This window comes from Boleophthalmus pectinirostris, unplaced genomic scaffold, assembly GCF_026225935.1.
Source record: "Boleophthalmus pectinirostris isolate CB_2022bp ecotype Guang Dong unplaced genomic scaffold, ASM2622593v1 HiC_scaffold_8, whole genome shotgun sequence".
Lineage (NCBI taxonomy): Eukaryota > Metazoa > Chordata > Actinopteri > Gobiiformes > Gobiidae > Boleophthalmus > Boleophthalmus pectinirostris.
The window spans coordinates 33,895,688-33,920,411 of NW_026571515.1; the positions used below are offsets into that span (position 1 = coordinate 33,895,688).

Sequence of the window (24,724 nt, forward strand, 5' to 3'; positions counted from 1 at the left end):
TAAAAAAGGAAATGTTCCATTTTCACTTCAAAACAAGCTATTACATTTCAATAAATTTCCATTCTGTTCTCAAATACCTTTGCCTGAGATCCAGAATACACACTTCAATACTTTACAAAGTGATAGCATTCTGGTTTTGCTAGGCAAACTATACCTTATGATACGGACAACTACAAGTTAAAGGACAATTTAAGAATAAATTAAGACACCATGTTTTAGGATGGTACGGCAGTGGGTATAGTAGTGGTCAGTGGTCATCACTTTTGTGTGGCCTGTGTGTACAGTTCTTCGTGCATCTGCCTCTGTGAAAATTCCTGTCTTCTTTCTACTCACTGGGGCCAGGAAGAATTCAAATCTTATATTGCTGTTAAAATTAAAGGTTAAATACATGCATGATAGGATGAGTGACTGTCCCATATTAGTCTTCTGCACTTTCTCTGGAGTACCTCTTGTGGATTAGCCTACTTTAGGTTCGCTTGTTGATTAAAACACACATCACAAATGTTTTGTAAATATATAAAAACTTTTTGCAAATTTATACATTCACATTATACAAAATTCACACATTTTTACGATAAAGAACCACAACACAATCAGTAAATATTTAGCAATAGCACTTTATTGAACACAAACAACCCTAAGCCACAATACTGAATGACAAGACCAATTGGCTGCAGCAAACATTTTATAAAATAGATTCCGGTTTAATGTCACTTTTTTTAGTTATTCTTTTAACGTCAGAAAGACAGATGCAGGTTTTTCCAAAACAGTGAATGATCTTTTACATATTATTATAATATTAACAATTGTAACAAATCATCATTCACATGTTCACACAAAGAACAACAAGGCAAAGTGCTTTCAGGATTGCATTGTCGAAAAAAAAAAAAAAAAAAAAAAAGAAATTAACAAAAAAGTAAAACAGAAAAATGAATGGCTTGAGGTTTAGGTAAGACAGTGTGTTATCTGAAGTGGGCTGGTCCTGTCCTGGTTATACAATGATGCTTAATTAAACATACTTATTAAAAACATTCAATCAAAATTTTTAAAAAAGGGATTTAAAATACCAATTACCGTCTTTATTTACTTCTCAAGCTGTCCAGTTATTAAAAATTTTAATGCCAGTTTAGAAGACAAAAAAACATTTGCACTTTGTTATTGTCCAGCTTGTATTTTGGTCAATGCTGACAGCTTAACTTGAGTTTTGGTTATGGAAAACACCGGGCCAGGATCAGGCCAGAAAACCTCAAACCGTTCACCTCGTCTTTCACCCCTTTCGTCAGACTGATTTGTAACACAGGGCCGTATGTAGACGACGCTTAGGTAGCAGAATTTGGTTTTAAAGTGGTTAAATGGGTGTCAAAAGGCAAACTGACCCTCTACAGATTTTACAAATCCACCTCTTTAGACAAGCTCTTCAATTCATTTAACTGCAGGGCGATCAATAGCTGACCCCGAGTGAAGCTGTAATGTTGTAATACACTTAAAAGCAAGACAGTGGTGATGTTTTAATGCAAAATTTAAAGAGGTATGATGCAAGTTTTTAGGTGGAGTATCTGAAATGTTTTCTTAGAATGTTCCACAGTATGGTATAAAACTTTGCTATCTCCATGGAGACAAGCAAGTGACTCTTACAAACCCAAGTATTTTTTTTTGTAATCCACGGGTTTTAGCCTGATGAAAACACTACGGTTGACATAGATATTGACATTTTAAACCAAAATATTATATCTTTTGAATTATGAATAGTCTCAAAAATGCCATCTACAGTAAGAAGTTGAAACACAAGAACAGAAAGATCAGTAATTGAGTAAAAGGTAATAGGTTTGGTTTAATGCCATACTGTGGAATATTCCAGGCAAAGCAATAGCACTTGCACGAGACAAACAGGTGACAGACCGTCCATCAGAAAAGTTACATGCATCTTTAAGACATAATTTAAAAGCCAGATGCATTGATTATCTGACCACTCACCACTGCAAGTTAAAGGGGGTAGACTATCATCAATCTGCATTAAAACATTGTCTGGCTTCACATTCCAGTGGTATTGTGTCATATAAATGCTTCTCATAAATATTTTTTCCAATGTCAATAGACACACACATACAACACGACCACACTTGAATAACTACCATTGCTTGTAATAAATCTGTATTCCTGTACTTTGTCGAAACAGGTGGACAAACAATATTCAAGGCTGCAAAACAAAGAGGTAGGAGAAATGCTACTGAAAACAGCAAGTGATGCCAACATGATTTCATTTAAATATGTAATAAACACATCTGGTTTTAGCGCAGCATTAAAACACAGCTAATAACCAAAGGTGCTATTGCCAGTCAGCGCGTGAGAAGCAGTGGACTCTAGAAACCGTAACTTTTCAAACTTTGGTGAAGGACTTGCACTTGGTTCAGATGCTGACTAGTCTTGAAGCACCTGTAGTTATTTGCAAACTGATAAACTCTAGGCCCTTTTTGCCAGTAAAAATGTTGAAACATGTCTAAGCACTATTGACTAAAACTGGTGATGTGTAAATTTGGCTAATGTTGACTTGTTGGTCCTGTCATCACAGGTCCGGAGACCGCGCTGCTGGTGATGGCATTGACTCCTTTACACACAGTAGAGTAGTATATTTGCAGACTTTAAAATGAGGTAATCGACGTTAGGCTAATAGGGACCCTGTCAAAGACACACACGCTTACGTCATTCATCAGCAAAGCCAAAGGACTTTATCAATGGGACTTCACTGTGACCAGATCAGCTTTGGAATGTTGGTGGACGAGCCAACGTTCGTAAGAATCGAGAAGGTGCACTGAAAACATCTGATTGTAACTGTCACACGCCCTGATCCACAGTCCTTCCACTCAAAAGGGCCTCTCTAGATAAGCCACTCAAAGTGAGAAACCCCTTATATCCGACAGGTCAAGAACTGGCAAAGATTTAAGGCTGCCTTCGCAGCAGATCTCGTCTGCTTTAGTCCAGTTGAGAGAGGATTGTTAATAGCTCGGAAGTTTCAATGAAGAGGCAACATCTACAGTGAAGGTGACTAAACAAAACAAAAAGGGACTAATACCACTATGTCACAGAACATGCAGAATACATCCTTAACTACAGTAGGCTATTTCTAATAGCACATTCAAGGGGCTCCTATTGGGACAATTCTCTGATATGGCTCTGCTTTTAGAGTACTCCAGCTGGGACCCGCGCCCGGGCGAGTCGCTAAGGTGCTCCTTCAGACTGCGGCCTCATTTCACCTGCAAAATACTCCTCTTTCTCTGGGGTTCATTTAAACACTGCAGCTTTTTCCCTTCAACACTTTTCCCCACAGCTCCCTCTGCTGGTGAACAAACGGCACTTTCAGGGGAATGTTTCTAAACCACAATCACAAACACTGGGCTAAACAGCAGATACAAATCTCAAGAGTCTATACAGGCTATAGGCTACACTCTGAAAAGGGAGGGCTTATCACCCTTAATGCTTAACAATAAAACAAATATAAGGCATTTCAAAGTCCTTTTATCCGCATACGTCACTGACAGCAGGTCTAAATATTTTTGAGAAAACATTTCATTCAAGGAGGAGGATGCATATAATACATCTACACATGCAAATTAACAGGTCTACTGACTAGAAACCAGAATTCAAGGAAATAGGTTTAATCTACATTACCATCAAAGCCCATCATACACTCACCTACTCAAACATATAAGTTAACTTGTGCACGGTCCTTTTCTGAGCAGGCAGCGTCTAAAGTTTGATATAGATCACAGTTTTAAAAATGGAATAAACACACGACGTTCCAATGCCACTTCTGAACCAAACAGGAGGACCAGAGGAATCCTTCATTTGCTACAGACGTGTGACTTTTGGTGATAACAAAATAGGGCATAAAAATAGAGATATTCAACTGAGGAAGCAATGAAACAAAATGTTATTGCACTTTTATCTTTTGTCTGTTTCAAACGAGGTCAGCTTTGACAAAATGATTCATGCCATATTTCGCAGTAAGACAACAAATTTTACGTCACTCCTAGAATATGATCACACCGTTATTAACACTGCACACAACTAGTACTGCAAACCTAGTCAGTCTACCCTAAAGTCAACAGAAAATATCCACAATCAAATCGCAACACAGCCACAACAAACATGATCCAGAATGCACGTACCGCATTGGACAACTGTGTTTAAAGTTACTAATTACTGATGAAATAAAGCAAAAGAGCAACAAGGACAATCAGGAAACTCCAGACAGCGGTCTTTCTACAGTTAATGTCTAACGGACAATCAAAGCTGATTGTTTTCAGCATCAGGAGTCGAGTTTATGTTTGAATTTGGTGAAGACTCCTTTTGCCACTGGTGTCAGAAAAGCCAACTGAGCCTCAGGTGCCTTCTTTGGGTTTGTGCTTTCATTGATCCAGATCAATGTAATGGTAATGTGCCCTATTATTGCATCGCTATGTGCAATTCATCCAGCCACCTTAAGGGTGCGCTCTATAAGAATTAATCACCTATTCAGAAGTATTTAAAGGTGTACTATACAACTGATTCAGATGTGGAGATGTCAGTCCTTTGCCAGCAATGTTCCACAGTATGGCATTAAATGTATGCATTCCCATGGAAACAGGCAGGTGACATAACCAGGCCAAGTTGCAGGTCAGATCTGTGAAGAGGCAAACTCGCTCAAAGATAGAATGCATGATTTTCAAGTATTTTTTATCAATAAAACACCCTGTAATTGAATAAATGCAAGATTAATGCCATACTATGGAACACTAGAACATTACAGGAGACAATAGGTTGGCAGATCCTCCATCAGAAAATTCCATTATGCACCTTTAAGCTTTGTTGCAAAAACTTTGATGCAGGTTTGAAATAACCACTCTTTCCTGTGAAATGCACCAGCCACTGTAGCCTTGGTTCAGTGTTTCTTTTCCCATTGTAAGGCTTTTGGGAAATACAAATGGAAGACCGTACCTTTCGGTAGTAACATATAAAGGCACCATGCCACCGCTGTGCTTCAAATGACACAGATCCTACAGGTTGGGGAGGAGCCAGTGTTTAGGCAGGGAAGGTGGTCAACTAGCATTAGTCATACAGTAAAGGAGTATCATCCCAACATGCAGAGGTAAAGTTTATTAGCTACCTTCTTTTCCCCAATAGGCTTCGGCATGACTATTCTATTAGTTATGATGAGATAAACATTTAAGTGGGGTCTTATGCTGTCTACACTAAAAGGGAACTTAGCATGTTAGAGTAAGACATGCCTAGATTACAATCACACTCAATACTAAAGAAAAAAAAAACATAATTGGCATAAAGTAGATGGAGAGTGACAGAGGATCATCTCAGCTTTGACTGGTGAGGTATAACTGCAGGTCCAATAAAAACACAAGGTGCAACTTCATGCTCCTCTCAAAGGACATGGAAACGCTATGCACATACATTTCAGATTTAGGCTGGTTTAAGCAGAATTACACTATCCACAACTACATGAATCACACTATATTACTTTGTTAACAGCTGTACAAGAAAAGTTCAATTTTTTTTTTTTCATTCGACATCAGATTTCCTATAGATTTCAACCACCATCTCCTCGGCATCTGTAAGATTTCAATACGAGACACCAACTTTTTGATTGTTTCTAAGTGGATTCATTCATTCACAGTGGCTAATATGGCGTTATCCCAACTTCAAAACAATCTCTGCACCATGGCAACCTTGAGCTATGTGCTACCCCAATTCGTTGTGTGCTTTGTTGACACCCAAAGCAGGTATCTTTAAGACCAAAATTAGCCAATATCTTAAGCAATCCAAGCAAGTAGCATAACTCTATGGGAGACGCGAATATTATCAGGTACTGCCAGGTATATTTCTTGTTAGCTTTTAAGGCAAAAGGCTCAACAGTGGATCAGAGAGTTAAATTGAATTTGTCAGTGTTTCAAGTAAGAACCAAGACATCCTTTTGAGGCAACTAATTTGTACAACTATATGCAATTAATGGACATCAATATTTTTTTTTTTACATATTTCAAACCTGCTAAACAGCCATACAACTCATGAACTGCTTTATTAATATATAAATAATGGGCAAACAATATTTAATAATTCCCAATTAAAAAAATTATCTGATGATAAAAGTGAAGAGAAAGCTTGCATTTTCAGTACTAAAATTCATGCGGTACCATTTGTTAGCGTAATTGGCTAAGCTTTTAACACAATGTAACTGTATATGTGAGTAACTATGAATTATGTCTAAAGGCAAATAAAGGTTTCTATGGCACTACTTAGGTGTAGGCTCTTTACGAGTGCATGTGTCTAGATTAACCGTAAGTCCTTTCTGTCCCTCTGTATTTGCTGTAATGTAAGGCAATCTCAATGGAATGGATAGATATCAATGTTAATTCATAGCACAAATGAAAATATATGAAGAGAGAGAGAGAAAGAAAGGTGAAAGTACACATTAGCAAGCCCAGACACCCAAAATAATGCCACAAACATATCCAGATCCTCTATCCAGGAAGACTACTGGTACTACACACACGGTCTCATTTAAAAGAATACAGTTTTACATGCTACCGATAGAATCATATCTATGCAAGACAAATGAAGAGCCATAGTTTAAAGACAGGAGGAACTAAAGCCCGCCCTAAACAGACCCCACATTCAGTTCAGTCACGAGATTCATGGCTCAGATTGATGGTCAGACTGTAAACGGCTTGAACAAATGCATAAACTCATTCTGCTCGACTCGTTTTGGCAAAAAGGCCTTTTCTGTGACCAAAGATTAGAACATCTAACCCGCATTGAAATCTTCCATTGGCATTTAGGTTATAATTTACTGAATTGGCCTAAATTGATGGCAGTGCAAGATTTGTGCTGCACATTATTACACACACACTATTGCTACAATTGGACCTTTCATTGCTTTTCATTTCTGACTCCATACATAGTTTACACTTTACTAGCTCTGCTTCAGCAGCAGAACATAAGCTAACTTCATGCACAGTCACTCAGATATTATCACACAAATAAAAAGCAGATATAAGAATACTGTGACGCTTTAGCTGCAAGGGAAATGGCTCCGTGAACTGGTGTAAAGACATCACTGTGGATAGATCCCTGCCCAGACAGACTGCACCTGCAGAGGGCAGTGTGGAGCGTCTGTGGTATCACTGACTGCAGTGAGAGGCTCCAGTATACAGCCTCAGTATTAAACTCTTTCACTGTGAAGCCAGAGGGCAGTGGACACTGTCCTGAAGTGCTCAGAGAACGCTTGGTTAAAAGAATTATTTGCTTTTATCAGACACCATGTTGTTTTAGCAGCAACACACATGCATGTAAACATAAGTACATACATTACTCTGCTCTAGTTGCACAATTAGAACCTGAATGCACTAAAGTGCGTGCTTTACTAATTAAGTGCTGGGATCAAAATGAAACTGATCATCACAAAATGTCGACAAAGAATCGGCTGCATTTTGATTGGATTCACAAATTCTGTCCACTGCTTTAGCACAGATCCTGAGATTACAAACAACTGTTCCTAATCCTAATATTAATGATAAGAATATTTACGTTCTCATGAAAAATTATTAAGAGAATAAAGGCTGTGGTTTTCTAGTTACTTCCATTTCATTTCAGTCACAGAAGTCTAACTATAACGCCACCTAGAGGACACTATTGTCAGGGTTCGTTCAGGAAAATGAAAGACATTTTGGGGAATACACTACAAAGCCTAGTCTAGGTCCTCTCTCATCCAGTCAGCTAATGTGTGCAACTGTGCCACTTCACACCTTGGATATGAAGCGATCACGCCAATGAAAACATTTGACTTTTTTTACCACCAGTTGGTGGAAAAAAAAAAAAAAAAAAAAAGAAAAATAGCATAGATATAACATCTAAGTCACAAACAGCTCTAGTGGTCCGTTACAATCATTCTGAGTAAAAACCAATAATGAATATCTAACATATGATCACATATTTGGAATTCTGCTTTTCCTGATAAACGAGTACAATTAAGCAAAATTTCCCTCTGCGATTCGTTTAGCCCCATTTGTTTTTATTGAGGGTTTGAACACCCTGGTCAAAGCAAATGCCAGGATAAGCTAGGTGTCCTCTCCCTGGCATTTCTCTATGACAAACTATGGTGCAATCGTGGTTTAATGTGCTGCCAATATAATTTGTGAGAAGATAAGCCATGTTAGACCTTGTCCTATGAAACAATACATGAAATGATGTGTTACAGAAGGCATGGGTCAAAAGGCATTTCATGAGATGCCGTAAAGGCAATCCAGTGCATTTGAGTTGACACTGACAGTAAAATGCCCAGCACACACAGAGCCATTCGTTTAGTCTTTAGGTTAGTCTTCATGAAACAATAAAAGAAAAAAATTATAATTAAACAAAAGCAAACACATTCCAGGGAAACAAAAGCCCTTGTGACAGTGATTGTCTATTCAATAACATTAACAAAAAAGGCAAAAAACAAAATATTGCTTGAAAACTGTCCAATATAAATATCAAATAATACTTAACTTTTCAAACTGATCAGAGGCGACCACAGACAAGTCGAGAGATTTGATTTTTAAGACTAGTTCACCAGCTTCGAAAATACTCTTTTGTCAGAGTTGTAAAAACAAGCGTAAAATGCTGATGACTGGTTGGTGCCTAAAAACCTCAAATCTGATCACTCCTTAAATATTTCGGCTGTTTTAAATTTCGATTTTTTTTTTTTTTTTTAAAACACTGTTGCGAGATGGGAGAATTGAAATGGCTTGTTCATTTATGTGCTCAGAGATACAATGCTTCGATGAGGTGTTGTTGGCAGATATTACCAGGCCCGGGTGCAGACCAAACTGACTGTGGGTGCATAAGGGTGCAAAGACAATACTCTTCAATTAAGTATCATTAATTTATGCACCTTGGATGCAAACTACTTTAAATGAGATTGTGATGCACCCTTTTGTACCTCTGTAGACCCGAGCCTGGACATTACTAGTAAAGCCTTCATCTAAATAAACAAGGCCTCTGTCAGTCACTATCCTACTCTAGTTCCCCATTGAGAACCTAGAACTATGGACCCTGGTGAAAGATGAAGCAGCTGCTAAACGAGTTGACGAGGTATTTCAAGATCTATTGTCTCTCTATACAGTACAGTTCATCTCAAATAAATAATTTTATAGCCATAGTAGTGTTGATCAACTTTGGTCATAACTTATATGCTTAGAAACATTCTAGCTTAACAAACACTTAGCATCTCTTAAAATAGCGGGTCGTTAGCGTTACGGATAAGGTAGATGTAACAACGCAGACCCCAACATGAAGTTTTATATTCAGCAGCAAAACCAAATCATATTAAATGCCAAACAATTTGAGGCCGTGCATTAATTAAAAGTACACAATGGGACTAACATCTTTTCGACCCTTTTCCAATTCGGATTGTACTGTATTGCACTCAGAAGCTAAATTTTCCCTTGTGTGGTTCCTTCATAAGAATCTAATGGATGAGTAAAACAAAAAAGCAAAAAAAAAAAAGTTAAATATTATTATTATTATTATTATTAAGTCTTTGATCATTCTTTAGGGGTGATTGTTGACTCTACCAGGTCACCACAGCAGAGCATGATATGACAGTCACTGCTTAAAGCTACATGCAATTGGAGTTTTAGTTATTTCAGCGTTATTTTAAAGGGTTACGTCATTTCAAAAAGGTCAGATTAGTAAAGTTTGTTTTTTTGTTTAGTTGCCAGACTTCAGCCGAGTGACCTAGTAGAGCGATTTGCCTCCACGTATTAAGCACTACTAAGAAATGAAGGAATGGACTCTAATTGCATAATAGGTTTGACTGCACCTCAAGAGAAGACCAGACATTCACACGCACATGACCCACGGCACATACATACATAGAACAGGGACAGTGGGTGCTCTCTCCGGCCGTGTTAAAGGGAGGCGCCCCCTGGTGGTGTTGGTGGAGATAGCAGCCTCAGGTGGGTGTGGGGGGGATTCGCTCTCACTCGGTCAAGCACCCATCTAACCCCACCGCTGCGCCGTGACGCTCTTTGACGTAGCCGTTGTGGAGGCCGTTGCTAGGCAGCGGGGTGCAGGCAGCAGTGATGCCGCAGTGCTTGAGTATGTTGAGACCTGGGGAGGGCGAGACGGAGGGGGGGGAGCAGGAGCAGGAGGAGGGAGGGTCCCGCGCGGGGAAAGGCTTCATGGTAGAGAGGATCAGAGCCAGGCAGTCGGCCACGTCTTTGTTGGGGGCACAGGCAAGGGCTGGCGTGTGACCTGGTACAACAAAATATACATTACTGACGCAGATATTTGGCCACAGGTTCAAAAAGTCAATTAAGGGTGAAATCACAGTCTTCGTTCTGTCCACTTCAGGTATGTTTTCGAGGAAACAACATTATAACATGGTAGAAAGCTCCAAAACTTTGATTTGGCATAAGAAGATATCAGCCTCTTTATCACCTGTGAGTTTTTCCCACTTCTCTACCACAGGGAGGAGACAGTAAAATCTAACCACCATTACAACACAAAAGTGCAGTTTATGTGTGAGCATGAATGAGACTGACCTTCCTCATCCAGGGCCAGCACAGTGGCTCCTCTGCTCAGAAGTGCCTGAACTACAGTGGACAGACCATTACGAGCCGCGAGATGGAGAGGCCTGAGGGAGAGGGATATGTCAAACAAACTGAAACTATGACAATTATGCTGTGATTGCGTCTTCAGGGTTCTCACATTTGCAGAGCACTATTGGTGGCGTTTATTAGAGTGGGATTGTGGATCTCCCCAAGAATCACCAAGGCACACATCTCATGAGCCTGAGAAAACAAAACAATTAATGTGCAAAATAACTACAAGGGTTACAGTACAGTACAATAGATCAAACTGTATCCACTGCCGTACCTTGCTGCAGGCCAAGTGCAGGGCAGTGTTCTTATTCTCATCCAGCAAAGTCAGATCAGCCTTGGCCCGATGGAGGAGGATGGCTGTAACAAAACAAAATACTTAACAGTAGCATTACAACATTCAGTCCTGATTTCTCTCCCTCTCGCTCGCACCCTCTCTTTTCTTCCCTCTCCCCCCTTTCCCTCACTCACCCACTGTTCCGCTGTGCCCCCTGTCTGCAGCGACCATCAGAGCTGAGCGCCCGCTGTCGTCGACGACATTTACTTCAGCTCCGTGGCGAAGCATCAGCTGCAGTCCGGCCACATCCTCGGCGAATGCAGCAGCGTGCAGTGGGATCCTAAAAGAACAAGTCAGAAGTTGTATTGTTTGAATGTATTGTTGTTTTCATCTTATCCCTTTCAATTGAGGGTGCAATGGGATTTGATTAGTGTAATGATGTTCTCATACGATACAATACCTGGCCTCAGTATATATGTTGATACTGAGTGTGAAGAAGTAGACAAACACTATTCAATTTTATTACAGTAAAAGAGAAAAACATCACGCCACTAAAAGGCTGTCTATAATAAATATAAGTTAAGTTGTAATAAGTTTTATTTAAAAATGTACTTCAGAATACCACAGATATGGCCCAAATACCAATACCCAATACTGCCATTTCACAATAACTTTTCTTTCCATTGTCAGTGAACATAACTATGAATAATAGTACATATATACTATGATAAAATGCAAACAATAAGGAGGGAAAAATGCTTAAAGATAATATAAATACAAAATATTCAATAAGGACAGACTGAGACGGGAGTAAGAAAAATCTTAGCGCCTTTCCCAAGGATTAAGGCTCAAACTGGCTACCTTAAGGGCCGTTCACACCAAGGCGTCAAAGCGTCCACTTTCAATGTAAAGTCTATGTGGACGCGTGACTAGAGCGTTGTGCGTTTTTGCGGCGCGTTTTCGGTGTCAGCGCGGCGCGAATCTGGCGTTGATGCGGCGCATCTTGAGCGTTTTGGCGTCAGCGGTCTAGACGCGCATCCAAGGCGTCAGCGTCAAGAAGTTGAAAATGCTGAACTTTTTGCGTCAGACGCGTCGCGTCAACCAATCAGGGACGAGTATCCAGTGATGCAGCAACATTATTATCAGGAAGCAAGACCCGAGAACCAGAGCGAGAGCCACAAACATGAGCGGAGATTAAATATATATGCCACAATCACCAGAGTCGATCGCAAGGAATATACCAGGACCGGACTAGGACTAAACCAGGACTAGACCGGGACTAAACAAGGACTAGACCGGGAGTAGACCGAGACTAGACCGAAGACTAAACAAGGACTAGACCCTGAATAGACCGAGATTAAACCACGACTAGACCGTGACTAGACCGTGATTAGACCGTGATTAGACCGGTATTAGACCGGTATTAGACCAGGACTAGACCAGGACTAGACCGGGACTGATCCAGTGTCATTAGCGGAGTATAAATATATATACGCCCCGGTCGTCGACCCGATCTCCTCCGCTGATGTTTTATGTCATAAAAACACTCTCTCAGTCTGGTCTGACATTGTTTCTGGAAAAGACCGGGACCTGGCTCTTGTTTCCAGGGCAACGGACGCGCGTCAAGTATTTCTGTCCCGTTCGTCCACGGCGTCAAAAACGCGCGTCGGGGGCGTCTAAACTCAAATGCAAAGGCGTCCAAATAGAGGCGTCAAGGCGTTTTTTGACGCTTTGGTGTGAACGGCCCTTTACAGTTTGTACTGAATGCTTACTCCACTGCACCACTGTTAATAGTTGAGCTGTATTGAGTCTTACCTTCCTTTGGCATCTCGGGTGTTTATCATTTGGACTCCAGCAGACTCCAGCAGCCTCTCTGCAGCACCGCTGTGGCCATTAATGCTAAGGGGAAAAGATACATCATCAGCACTGTTTTAGGTCATTTAAAATTAAGTAACAAGCAAAGTAAATTAAATCTAAATGTCTATAATTTATAGTTAAAATGGTTATGCCATTTTAACTATAAATAAAACTATCTATTCTAAAAAAAAGAGCATTCATCAACATTTGATGAATATGACCCAGTAATCATCTGGATACTCACAGAGCACAGTGCAGTGGGGTGAAAGGGTTTCCCTCTTCATGGTTAAATGTTTTGTATTCAAGTAAAACCTCCAAACAGTCTTCATGCCCTGAAACAAGGGCAATGTAGTTTTATACAAAGCTCTTTTTACACAATTATACACAGTAAAACCAGAGCTGAATCAAAATCATAAACTGAAATTTAAAACTCACTTAACTTACATTTAACTGATCCAATTTCCAATATTTAGCAGAAAATTGACTAATTCATTTCTGAAAGCATCAATTCACAGATTATACCTTTGTACGCAGCCCAGTGTAGCGGTGTGTATTGTTTGTTGTCCAGCAGTTTGTCATGTGGATCTGTGGCGATGGCGGCCTGTGTCAGCGCGGCCAAGATGTGGGCGTGGCCTCGAGACGCGGCGTAGTGCAGAGGAGTCTTACCCTGGGAGTCCCGGCTCAGTGCAGACGCTTTGTGATCCAGGAGAGCTGCTACACAGTCAGTGTGACCAAACACAGCCTGGGCAGAGGACAGAGGATAGTTGTTTTTTTTTATTGATTTGCTTATATAAGCAATCACATGGAGACAGAAGAACATTCAGAAATAAAAACATTTTCAGTCAAAAGTCTGGACATACTCATTCAGTGTTTCTTCTCTTAGAACACACATGAAACACATCAAATATATGATATTGGAATTATGCAGTAAAGTAACAAAAGTAAGTAAACCTTAATACGAAATATTTTTCAACCAAGCAAAGGGTGGCTACTTAGAGGATTTGAATACAAGATTAAAAAAAATATTTTGTAGTTATTTACCCTTTTTTGCTATATAATTATTAAAATATCTGATGTATTCTATATACAAACTGTAAAAAGTACGGTAGTAAAAATAAAGAAGAAAAAAACATCGAATGAGATGGTGTGTTCAAACTTTTGACTGGTAGGGTAGATGAAAAGACAACAACATGACAAATAATAATGAAAGACAAAATAGTGTTGTTCAATGCCGAAAAGAGGGCACAGGGGTAGTTTGAGAAAGGAAATAAAATGAAGCATAGGGAATGCCAGTCTTTCCTTTATTATGGATGGTACAAGATCTTGTGTAATGCAGTCTCATGGGATGACAACATGTACCATAGACTCCAAATTCCAAATCTCAGTGGAACGTTCCTGGTTAAATGCAGAATAAATAAAATTGCCTCAAGAATGTGTGGAAAATATCTTGTGAGATTTGTTTTCCATGTGTTTACATTTCACAAGGACAAAAAGGAAGAGGGGGGTAAGCAATAGTGAGTCGCATTTCTTGAGAAGCTGTTGTTCCAAAAAACAGTGTTTCAATGATACCAACTTAAAACTGTGACTGACCCGTATAATTTATGCTTTATAATTCATGTCAAAATCTTATCTTCTCATTCTCATGGACTCAATCTCTCCTGTCGCACGCCTTGGCTGCTTGTCTCTTATATTTTGTATATATATATTTTGTATATAGGAGACAAAGGTTAAACTTCACATACCCCCCTGTGTAAAGCTGTGCTGCCCTTCTTGTCCTTGGCTTCAGGCGAGGAACCCTTCTCCAGCAAAAGGTGAACGCAGTCGATGTGACCCCCCAAGACCGCAAGCATCAGAGGAGTCCTATGCACACACAGAAGCATACTTTATTTACTTACAAAAAAATTCTTTAAAAAAACTAATTCCAATCCACCTTTATTTGTATAGCACACTTTACCAACAAAGTCACCAAAGTACTACGCAGTGTAATTAATATACAAAACTCACTGATCAAATTTGTCAGCAACGTTGGTGAGATCGCCCTCCTCTCCATAATCTATCATCATGCGAAGACAGTCCGCGTGACCATTAGCAGCTTGAGGGATAGGAAAAGACACAAATTAAATGGTTGCATACAGTATATACATACATACATATAAACAAAGGTCAGTAGTTACATTAACCACCACAAAAATGTTCCAGAATTGCAAAAATTCTGTATACTGCATATCATCTCTTGGAATACCTATAGCTATGTAGCAATAGCAACATAATTTGTTACTTTATATCTAGTAAATCCTTGATCAAAAACAAAAATTAAAGTACAATGTTCAGATTTCATATTACAGAGTTGGATAACACAACATTATGTCAAAAGCATGTAATTTCAATACTTAACATGTTCCTGTGAAAACACAGTAAATACCTGCAACATGAATGGGAGTCCACATGAGGTGGTTGTCATTGAGTAGACAGGAGGCGCCCTGAGCCAGCAACACTTCCACACAGCGAGCAAAGCCTTTCTGTGCAGCCAGGTACAGCACGGATCGGCCTGCCGCGTCCTGCATGTCCACATACGCCGCAGTCTCTGTCAGGACACGCAGCGCTCCCCAATGTCCACCGTCCGCCTGTACAAACACAACAACCAGACACAACTCAATGCAGGGTACAGCATCTCAATAGATGTTTATTGTTTATAGCCTAGATTTATTTTATATTTACTACTATGCAACTTACAAATACATACATATACAAATCTGTATATTTGTGCCTTATTCAAGTGTTTTGCTGCTTTTATTTTCACATTTGGATTTCATTACTTTTATTTTTTGCTCTTTCTTAATATAAAGTAATATATAAAGATACTGTATTCAAGAAATTTTCCTTGTGAATGAATGAAGTTTGTTAAAGTCTAAGGAGAACAGACAATGCAGTAAATACATGTGTAAAACTTACCGCAAGATGGAGGGGGCTGACAGGAATACTACTTTCTATGTCTCCTAGTGCATTGAAGGACATCTCCAGAAGCTAAAAAAGGACAAAAAACATACATTAGATTTTCATTGTAATTTAAAAAGAGCCTTTTACAGTCTTAAAAATGAACTAAAACAAACTATTGTTGTTTTTTTTTTTGCGTTTTTAAGTTTGAAGATGGTTTTTACAACTTTCAAAGGGCAGAGTAAAAAAAGCTAAGAACAACCAGGATGCAAACATTGTCCCAGTGTTACTTCCTGGTTCACCACATTATAATTTTATTATTTTTTTTTTAAATCAGGTATGGTCCCTTTAATCTCTCTTTAAGAGATTAAATAATACTCATGATAACCTACCAACTCCAGGTTTTGTTTGTTTCCATGATAAGCTGCATAGTGAACAGCGCTGTAACCCTTTGCATTGACCATTGAAGGATCGGCTCCATTGTCCAGAAGATGCTCCAAGCAGCTGGTAAAGAAATAAATACATATAGTGTACATTACAAAACCCAGATAACCGTATTCACTGAACCCAGAGAAACTCACAAGTATGATTCCTTTGCTTCATCTTCATTATTCTGATGAGTTCCAGAAAATTGACGATCGACTCTAAAAATGTAAATTAACATGATGTTAAGTGCATATTTTTGCCTTTCATAATTGCAGAGGGATAATAAAGGATCTAATTATATGCTGGTTCACCACCTGCCACCACCATCTCCATAGAGATGTTTTTTGTCCCACAGCATAGCATTAAACTTATGCTCCTCCAGCAAGCAATAAAAACACTGGTTTTAATATCCGCAACAATGATATATTTTAATGCTGTAATGTCAAAATTCTCTGCAAAGCACAACATCTCCATTGAAACAAGCATGTGGGAGACCCTATACCAGAAAGGTTACATAGTAAAACTTTAATCAAAAGGTAATTCATTAGGTTTTGTCCACTATATTACAGGTAAAAGGGTCAATAACCCTGACAAAAAAGATTTTAACAATATTTCATTTCATGATAATCCACTCAAACTTCATATCTTCAGTGACAGGCCCATCACTTCAGACTAGGGATGGGCATTCGATGAAATTTTCTTAATCGATCATCGGAAGAATTAACGATCGATTATCGATTAATCATTAACGTTTTTATATTAAAATGATCATCATTATTATTACTATCTGCACTACTAACCTGCATAAATAAATTCAACTTTACGACATATAAACCGTAACGACTCTAGAGCCACATCAATCCGTTTGACATTATAATGTGTTTAATTCAGTTTTGCGCAACTCTCACAGAAACGAAACTTAAAACCGCATCGCTAATTTGCATAAACTCAGCGAAGATAAAACTACAGCTCTTGTGTCGCTGATGCGGTCAATTTCTGTCGGATTAAAAGACATGATTCAGTGGAATACAGGTTAGTGTGACCAGATTTGCGTTTGACAAAACCAGGACACCGTACGGGGGTGGGGACTCGTCATCAACATTGCGCGACTCTCACCTGGTAAAGCTTTTTCCCACTGGACACCGAAATATATGTTCCTGCTTTGTACACTGTGCACATGGACTCCCACTTGTCCCGAACGCAACGGAAAGCATAGAATTTCTTGTACAAATCATCGTTAAATACGCATTTGTGCTTCGGTACGCTCCTTCTGAGTGCAGAGAGACACATGTATGGACCCGTTTGGTCACGCTACGCACAGCAATCTACATTCGGTTTGTCGATTAAAATTAACGTAATCGATGAAATTCTTAATGATCAATTATCGATTAATCGATTAATCATGCCCATCCCTACTTCAGACCTCTGGTCTGTACCTGCTGAAGGCTTGGGAGGCCGCAGAGTAGTGCAGGGGGGTGCAGCCGGTTTGGTCCGCCTCATTGACCTCAGCGCCAGCGCTCACCAGGGCCACAGTGCACTGGTACCTCCCATTAGCAGCCGCATAGTGCAACGGTGTCCTGCACAGAAGAGGGGTTAAATACAGAGGAACATTTACTCACGTTAACTGTAATACATATGTAATACTCTGTAGAAGATGACCAACCTTCCCATTAAGTCCCTCTTATTCAAGTCAGTACCACTGCTTAAGAGCAAGTTCAGACATTCAACGTTTCTGTGAAGACAAACATTTAGATTTAATTGAGTATGGTTTGATTAAATAGTTTGTAAAAGAAACAACTGAAGTGACAAAAGTTAAAACCTCACAGTCTGATTAGGCTTTATATCACTAAAATAAGACTGAATTCCTTCTCATTCTGTAAACAACAACTAATCATGTCAACAAAATCAACAAAGTATTTTATAAATTGCTGAGATATATTTTTACATACGAGATGAGAAAACATGTAATAATAAATACCTTTTGGTGGCAGTAAACAGCAGGAACATTTTGTAAAAAAAACAACAAAAAAAACCTCTTACCCTCCAGAGGCAGCAGCGTGTAGGCAGGTCCTCCCAAAGTTGTCCGGGGTATTAATGTCGAACCCAGCTGATAGTACGTGCTCTTTACTCATAGAGGAAACTATACTATACAGCTGACCTGTAGTGGGGGACAGAAAGCATATTTGACTGATAGTAAATAGTAAAATAATAATAAATATATAATTTAACAGATTCTATATGAAGAGGATCATAGGAATACTTTATAAAAACAATTACAAACCTGAGGAGAGTAACTTGCGACAACAGTCTGAAAACCCGTACAGCACAGCTAAGTGCAAAGGGAACATTCCATGGATCCCACGTCTAAGAAGAAAAAAAAAGAATTATGTGTAAAAGCACTTCTTTTCTGAAATTGTATGGTTGGTAAGCTCAGTGGTTAGAGCAGTGGTTGATTCCCATTTGGACCAAGTTCTATCATTGTGTCCTTAGGCAAGACACTTCGCCCCCATTGGCTAGTATGTAAGTGGCGTGCGCATGCATGATTGGTGGTGGTCGGGGGGGCCAATGGCACAGAGTGGATTCCATCAGTCTGCCTCAGGGCAGCTGTGGCTACAATAGTAACTACATTGAATAATGACAACAGTGTAGCACTTTGAGGGGCTTCGACAAGCCTGAAAAGCACATTACAACTGCAAAGCATTATTAGTATGCTTATGCTTATTATAGTTATGGATGATAGTTGATAGTTGAAAGAAGTTGAGGTTAGGGTATTTCAGCAATATGAAAGAACTGGAAAATACGCTATCTAAATATGGCTTTATACCCATACTTAGAACATTACATGGAGAGTATTGTTTACATTATTTTTAATAAATACCGAGTTTTTGTTATAAACAACCTATCTTATATAACTGTATATGGCTCACCTCTACCACATATAACAGACTGGCTGAATGCATTTTTGATAAGAGGTTTTAGATACCTGGCCGTGTCTGCTCCATTGGTCATCAGAGTGCTGATCAGCAATTCATGGCCATACTTAGCAGCAACATGGAGAGGAGTATTGCCATACTTATCCACACTATCTATTTCCCCACCTGAAAAACACAGGAGGAAAATAAGCCAATCGAAGAACCTGACAAAAACAATTTAAACTTGATCAGAAATTTTACCATTTTGAATGAGGATCTGAGAGCGTGTAAAGCGCCCATGAATGGCTGCCATGTGCAAGGGGCTCTTCCCTTCTTTGCTCTGGAAAAAAAAATAAAATAAAAAAATCCAGTGTCAGTAAATGCACCACAGGATTACCCTCTATTAAGAACCAATTTCCTTTTACCTTTGATCTGTGACAGACTGACAGTTGTGACAACTATACTGAGCAAACAGTGTCTCCACACAATTATTCAGGAAGAAATGTAGAGTGTGTGTCTTGTTCAAAGGTACAAGAGTAACATAACCTAGGGCTGGGCGATATGGATAAAAAAATATATCTCGATATATTTTGCTATATCTCGATATACGATATATATCTCGATATATGTTCAAGAAAAAATAACCCCCTAAAACTGAAAACTGCAAAAACAAATATGCCAAATTCCACAAGGTCTTTTTTTTTAAATTGAAGTGTAAGAGGTCGGCAGTTCATATAGGAACATTTAAGATTACAAAAAACCCTAATTACATAAATAATAATTTAACTGTAAAATAAAAGAAATAATACATATTTCTTTCTTTTCATTCATAAATAAAACAACTCAACACAAGCTCATCTTTGCATTAACTCTGTTATTCAAACCATAATCATAACCGTGAGCTCCTTTAGCAGAGGAAGCTCAGGATGTTCCTTATTTTAATAGATCCATGTTCTTATCCAGCAGTAAGGAGCTGTGAGGTTTCCCACAATCCACTGCAGATCAAACCCAACGATTCCAAACACTGTTGCACAAGTGACACTGCAACAGATTAATTAAAATCTTCTGCATAAATAAACTTTACATTGCTAAACTTTACAAGATATAAAGCATAACGACTCTAGAGCCACATCAGCCCGTTTGAGATAATAATGTGTTTAATGCAGTTTTTGCGCACGTGTGTTTACATTTTACAGAAACGAAACTTAAGCGCATGGCTCATTTGCATAAAACAGCGCACTTCTCAAGCAGCTCAGCTGGTTTAGCTTCTTTCGGGCTAAAGGACGCGACTCAGTGGAATATGAGGATGTGCTGCTGATGGTTTTGTCTGTAAATGGTGGAAAAGGTTCGTGGTGCTTGAAGCTTTTCACTGGCACCAACTTTCGGCGTTCTCGGTGGTAGTGAGGAGTGAAGGAGACACGAGCAAACAAAATCAGGGAGGCGGGGGCGCGTGGACGCGACGAGAGAGAAGGTAAACAAGCAAAGTGGCGAAATCAAAAATTAAATATAAGCATTATATCGATATATGCGATATGTCAGAATTCATATCGAGTTTAAAAACTATCTCGATATATTTAAAATATCGAGATATCGCCCACCCCTAACATAACCTCATACCTTTGAGCAAAACCAACAGATAGAACTAGTAATACTTTCTCAATCAATCTGAGAGCAACAATGCACAATACCTGGTTAAAAAAAAAAACAGCTATAGCTGCTCTAAACATAAACTAATGAAAGTGTGCAACTAAATAAAACAAAAAAAAATTCAGGAGCACTTTCTTACTATTCTTGGTTCATGATAACCCTTGTAGGAGAGTTTAAGTAATTTATCCTCCACATACATCTCTCAGTTTAACATTGACTCACAGGAGCTATTGTAACACGATTATCTTCCCTTAGAATACCATTATTTAAATTGTGGCATATTGCTGTCTAACCTGTGCCTACTGGCCTTCAAAGTCTCACCACATTTGCTTTATAAACCTCCTCCTTTGGAAGCATAGTAAAGGGGCTTGAACACTCCAAGATCATACTATGTTCACCTTTGAAATCACACTTAATCATAATTTCAAGTCCCCCAGGGCCCACATCACTGACGGTATAGTAAATAAACTTCTCCTCTTTAAGACATCCAGTTGGTCTCCAGCCTTTTACTTCCACCCTTTCTTGGACAAACTGAACTTCTACAACAACCCTTACCTGCTGGTTGACATCTGCCCCATTGTTGACCAGCAACTCCAGACAGAGGGCACCGTTGGTGGAGACAGCAGCCAGGTGCAGAGGGGTGTAGCCACACTTGTTGGGCTGGTTAACGTTTGCTCCATGATTGACAAGTTCAGTCGCCACAGCCTCCTGCCCCATGTAGCAAGCCACATGGAGTGCTGTGTTCCCAAATCCATTCGGTTCGTCAATCTAAGATAAAATAACATATCAAAATCAGTGCCTACAGCAATACTGAGAGGAATTTCTAAAATCTTTGAATGATATACAGGTCATCAGTAAGCCTGTAACAATAATGAATACTGAAGTGCAATATTTTGTTATGCATGATAATATTTAAACTAGTTTACACTCCTGAGCTAATAGCCCAAAAATAGGACAACGCCGCCGCGTTCCACAGAGGAAGTGAACATGGGGGCACTTCTGGCTCCTTCTGCCCCCGTCTCCAATATATATATTGTCACCACTCTCTCTGTAACTGCTGCAGTGAGATTCATCATTTTGATCTTAAAATGTTCATATTAACCTACTCTACATGATCTTGGTGTTTTTATTTCGCTATTTTGTCCATTAAAGAATACCCATTCCTAATATACAGGCTGGCTCCAAATTCGCCCCAGTAACCGCTCGCATTGTGAGCACCGTTTTAGTACAGCAGAATGCTATGGGTGATGTCACACTCTCTTAGTTCACTTCTTTATACAGTCTACAGTTGCAGCCCTGGTTGTAAATGTTACGAAGCCCCCAAAAAACATAAATCAATATAGTCATTATTGTGACAGGCCTAGTTATCGAAAGAAGAACTGAAGATGACTCACCTCAGTGCCCATCCTCAGAAGGTATTTAACTATGTCAATATGACCACCTGCAGCGGCAGCATGAAGAGGCGTGTAACCCTGCTTATCTTTGCAGTTCTTGTCTGCACTTCGGGACACCAGTAATTTTACAATCTCCAGATGCCCTAAAAATACACACAACAGGAGACATGGATGCAATACTTAAAATGGAAAAAACTACAAATATGTTTAAGTGTTTTAATGATTGTGTACAGACATTAAGTAGGAAAACGGTATTACCTAAATAAGCAGCACAATGAATAGGCTGTCTTTCTTTCTTATCGATGGCACTGATGTTGGCCCCTTTGTTCAGAAGGAGCTTCACCATCTAAAAAATACAAATGTATTTAGTCTTAATAGACAAATATTTATTTGTCACATATCTTTCTGTTCTTTGCCTCACCTCTTGAAACCCGCTCTGAGCAGCGTGGTGCAGGGCAGTTCGTCCACTGCGATCGGCCATGTTCAGGTTGCTCAGTTGGGTCAGCAGGGCCTCTGCGCAGCGAGTGCCGCGGTTGGCAGCTGCCACATGCAAAGGAGTCTGCCAGGACTTGTCTCGTGCATTTGCCTCAGCTCCTCGCCTCAGCAGCAAACCTACAGCTCTCTGGGGACAAACAAAGTGCACAATTTGTCAACAATGCCAGTAAAGGACATAAGAGATGGATTGTATTATAAAGGAAAAATTTATGGGGCATACTTCATTTCTGGAAGCGGCTGCTCTGTGCAATGGGGTCAACCAAATATGGTCTTTAGCATTCACACTGGCTCCTGAAAGACAGAGGTCACAGTAGTGGTGCTATAAGCAATACTGAGTTCATGTTTGTAAATATCACAATAAAGTTAAACCTGATACTCACCTGCCTCTATGAGAAGGTCTATAATGTGGACATCTCCCACACAGGCAGCAGCATGAAGTGGTGTACGCCGCTCTTGATCCTGTTGGATGTGAACCAATTAAGCATTAACATTTTTACTGTTATGACGTTATAGGCCAAATATACTCCATTTGCCTGCAGAGATGTGATGTAACCCACCAGTGCATTGACGTCCTCATTTTTGTGCAATAATAATTGAACTTCATCAGCATTGCGATTGAAGATGGCCTGGACCAGAGGAGGCTGCAATACATAGAAAATTTCCCATTACAACCAGTAAATGCGATTAATGTCATTGGTTTACAGTCAATGATTCAACATTTGGCTGAGGAAAAGACTACGGCACAACACAAGGTACATGACGTGCTAGAAAGTTAAAAATATCCCACGCTAATTTATGGGGTGTGAACAATCTGCTTTAGCAATGTGTGGTTTAATAAAACTATTCACCAGTTATCTCACCACATCTTATTGGTCTGGGGCCTGTTTATCCAGTGCAAACCAGTGTCGCCGAAGCTAGCGCATTAGCTTCTAGCTGTTAGCCCCAAAGCTAACTATGCTAACTCTGTCACAGCGCTGGCCGAGACCCAGACCGAGGCCTCAACAACAGCGTCTACGACTATTTTCAGCTAAATTACGGGAAAATATGCGACTATGTTTAAAAATAAAGATGTAAACCAAAAATTAAGCATGTCTCGAATTTAGCAATCACTTGCACTTATGCGATTTTGATTTAATCCCTGCAAGACTGCGAACAAGCCCTGATCATTCCCAGCAAATAGACTGCGCCACAACACAATTTCCCGAAGCATTTTTCTTTCATCAAACCTGGTCTGCAATGTTGAGTACTCCCATCTCCCGAACTCAGCCAGGACGGAGCTCCTTCATGAGGATTCAACTTCGAGGTATATCGCGGTTCGCCACAGAATGCACTTGTTTTCAGACTACACCCATCGCAGTAGACAGCAGACAGCAGAAATGCGCTGGTCTCTTTTCGTGGATCTGTCAGGGTGTTGTTGTGTGTATCCTGTGTGTGTTTGGCGGAGGGACGACGGGGAAGGGTTTGGGCCGGAGCTGGTCCTCCTACAGGCGTGGCGGAGCGGCAGGCTTCAGCTCCTCTGTGCCGGGAGATGGCGGCACTGTGTGGGCAAACACAGGCAAGACAACACAGGGTGTTTTGGAAATGGCATGAGGAAAAATAAATATGATTATGTTTGAGCAAGCGCCAATGTAAAAATGTAAATATATGATAGGATAGCTACAGACAGGCATAACATCACGTAAATTTAAATTTTAAAAAATTATTAAAAATTAAAATTAAAATTAAAATTAAAATTAAAATTTAAATTAAAATTTAAATACACATATACACACACATACACATACAGAGAATGAGAAAACTTGTATATGATCAAGTCACTAGCAGTCCAGATTCATTTCTGGCTGTAGTGAGTGCATGTCAGTTATTTTAATAGATCCATGGTGCAGGCAGGCTACATACTACTTTTTAAAAAAAATGAACAATATTGTTACTTTGTATGATTAATATAAAGTACTTGTTTTAAGACTCGTGTTATTTTAGCGTATTATGGGAAACTATTCAGTTCATGGATCTACAATAGATCATTTTGCCCATTGTAAGCCAAGACAACAAAGAGTGGCAAATAAAATAGAATAGAATAAAATAAAATAAAATAAAACCGAGTACAGACTACATACAGATCCTTAAAATACTCTTTTATGACTAATATAG

At 39.4% G+C, this 24,724-nt stretch overlaps 1 protein-coding gene across 1 annotated transcript; it reads right to left on the reverse strand.

Annotated features, from left to right (window-relative positions):
* Positions 1-597: 597 nt before the first annotated feature.
* On the reverse strand, positions 598-24,019 carry ankrd52a (ankyrin repeat domain 52a). Its single transcript, XM_055165537.1, has 28 exons — positions 23,800-24,019; positions 23,131-23,214; positions 22,954-23,032; positions 22,794-22,864; positions 22,500-22,700; positions 22,337-22,424; positions 22,079-22,221; positions 21,240-21,452; positions 19,299-19,377; positions 19,109-19,223; positions 18,407-18,489; positions 18,166-18,283; positions 17,789-17,857; positions 17,562-17,702; positions 16,281-16,343; positions 16,092-16,203; positions 15,718-15,789; positions 15,188-15,389; positions 14,770-14,857; positions 14,508-14,625; positions 13,288-13,507; positions 13,010-13,097; positions 12,724-12,807; positions 11,103-11,248; positions 10,909-10,991; positions 10,741-10,823; positions 10,575-10,666; positions 598-10,284 (listed from the first exon to the last, which is right to left on the reverse strand). Exons 1-28 carry the CDS (start codon positions 23,824-23,826, stop codon positions 10,010-10,012), a joined length of 3,237 nt encoding a protein of 1,078 aa, XP_055021512.1. The 5' UTR covers positions 23,827-24,019; the 3' UTR covers positions 598-10,009.
* Positions 24,020-24,724: the final 705 nt, after the last annotated feature.

Excerpts from the sequence above, each read along its gene's own strand:
- ankrd52a (XM_055165537.1), bottom strand. The coding sequence starts at position 23,826 with ATGGGAGTACTCAACATTGCAGACCAG. Across the intron at positions 21,453-22,078 it reads TTCTGAGGATGGGCACTGAG|ATTGACGAACCGAATGGATT; the intron begins GTGAGTCATCTT and ends ATTTTATCTTAG. Across the intron at positions 10,992-11,102 it reads GGGGCACAGCGGAACAGTGG|CCATCCTCCTCCATCGGGCC; the intron begins GTGAGTGAGGGA and ends GTTTTGTTACAG.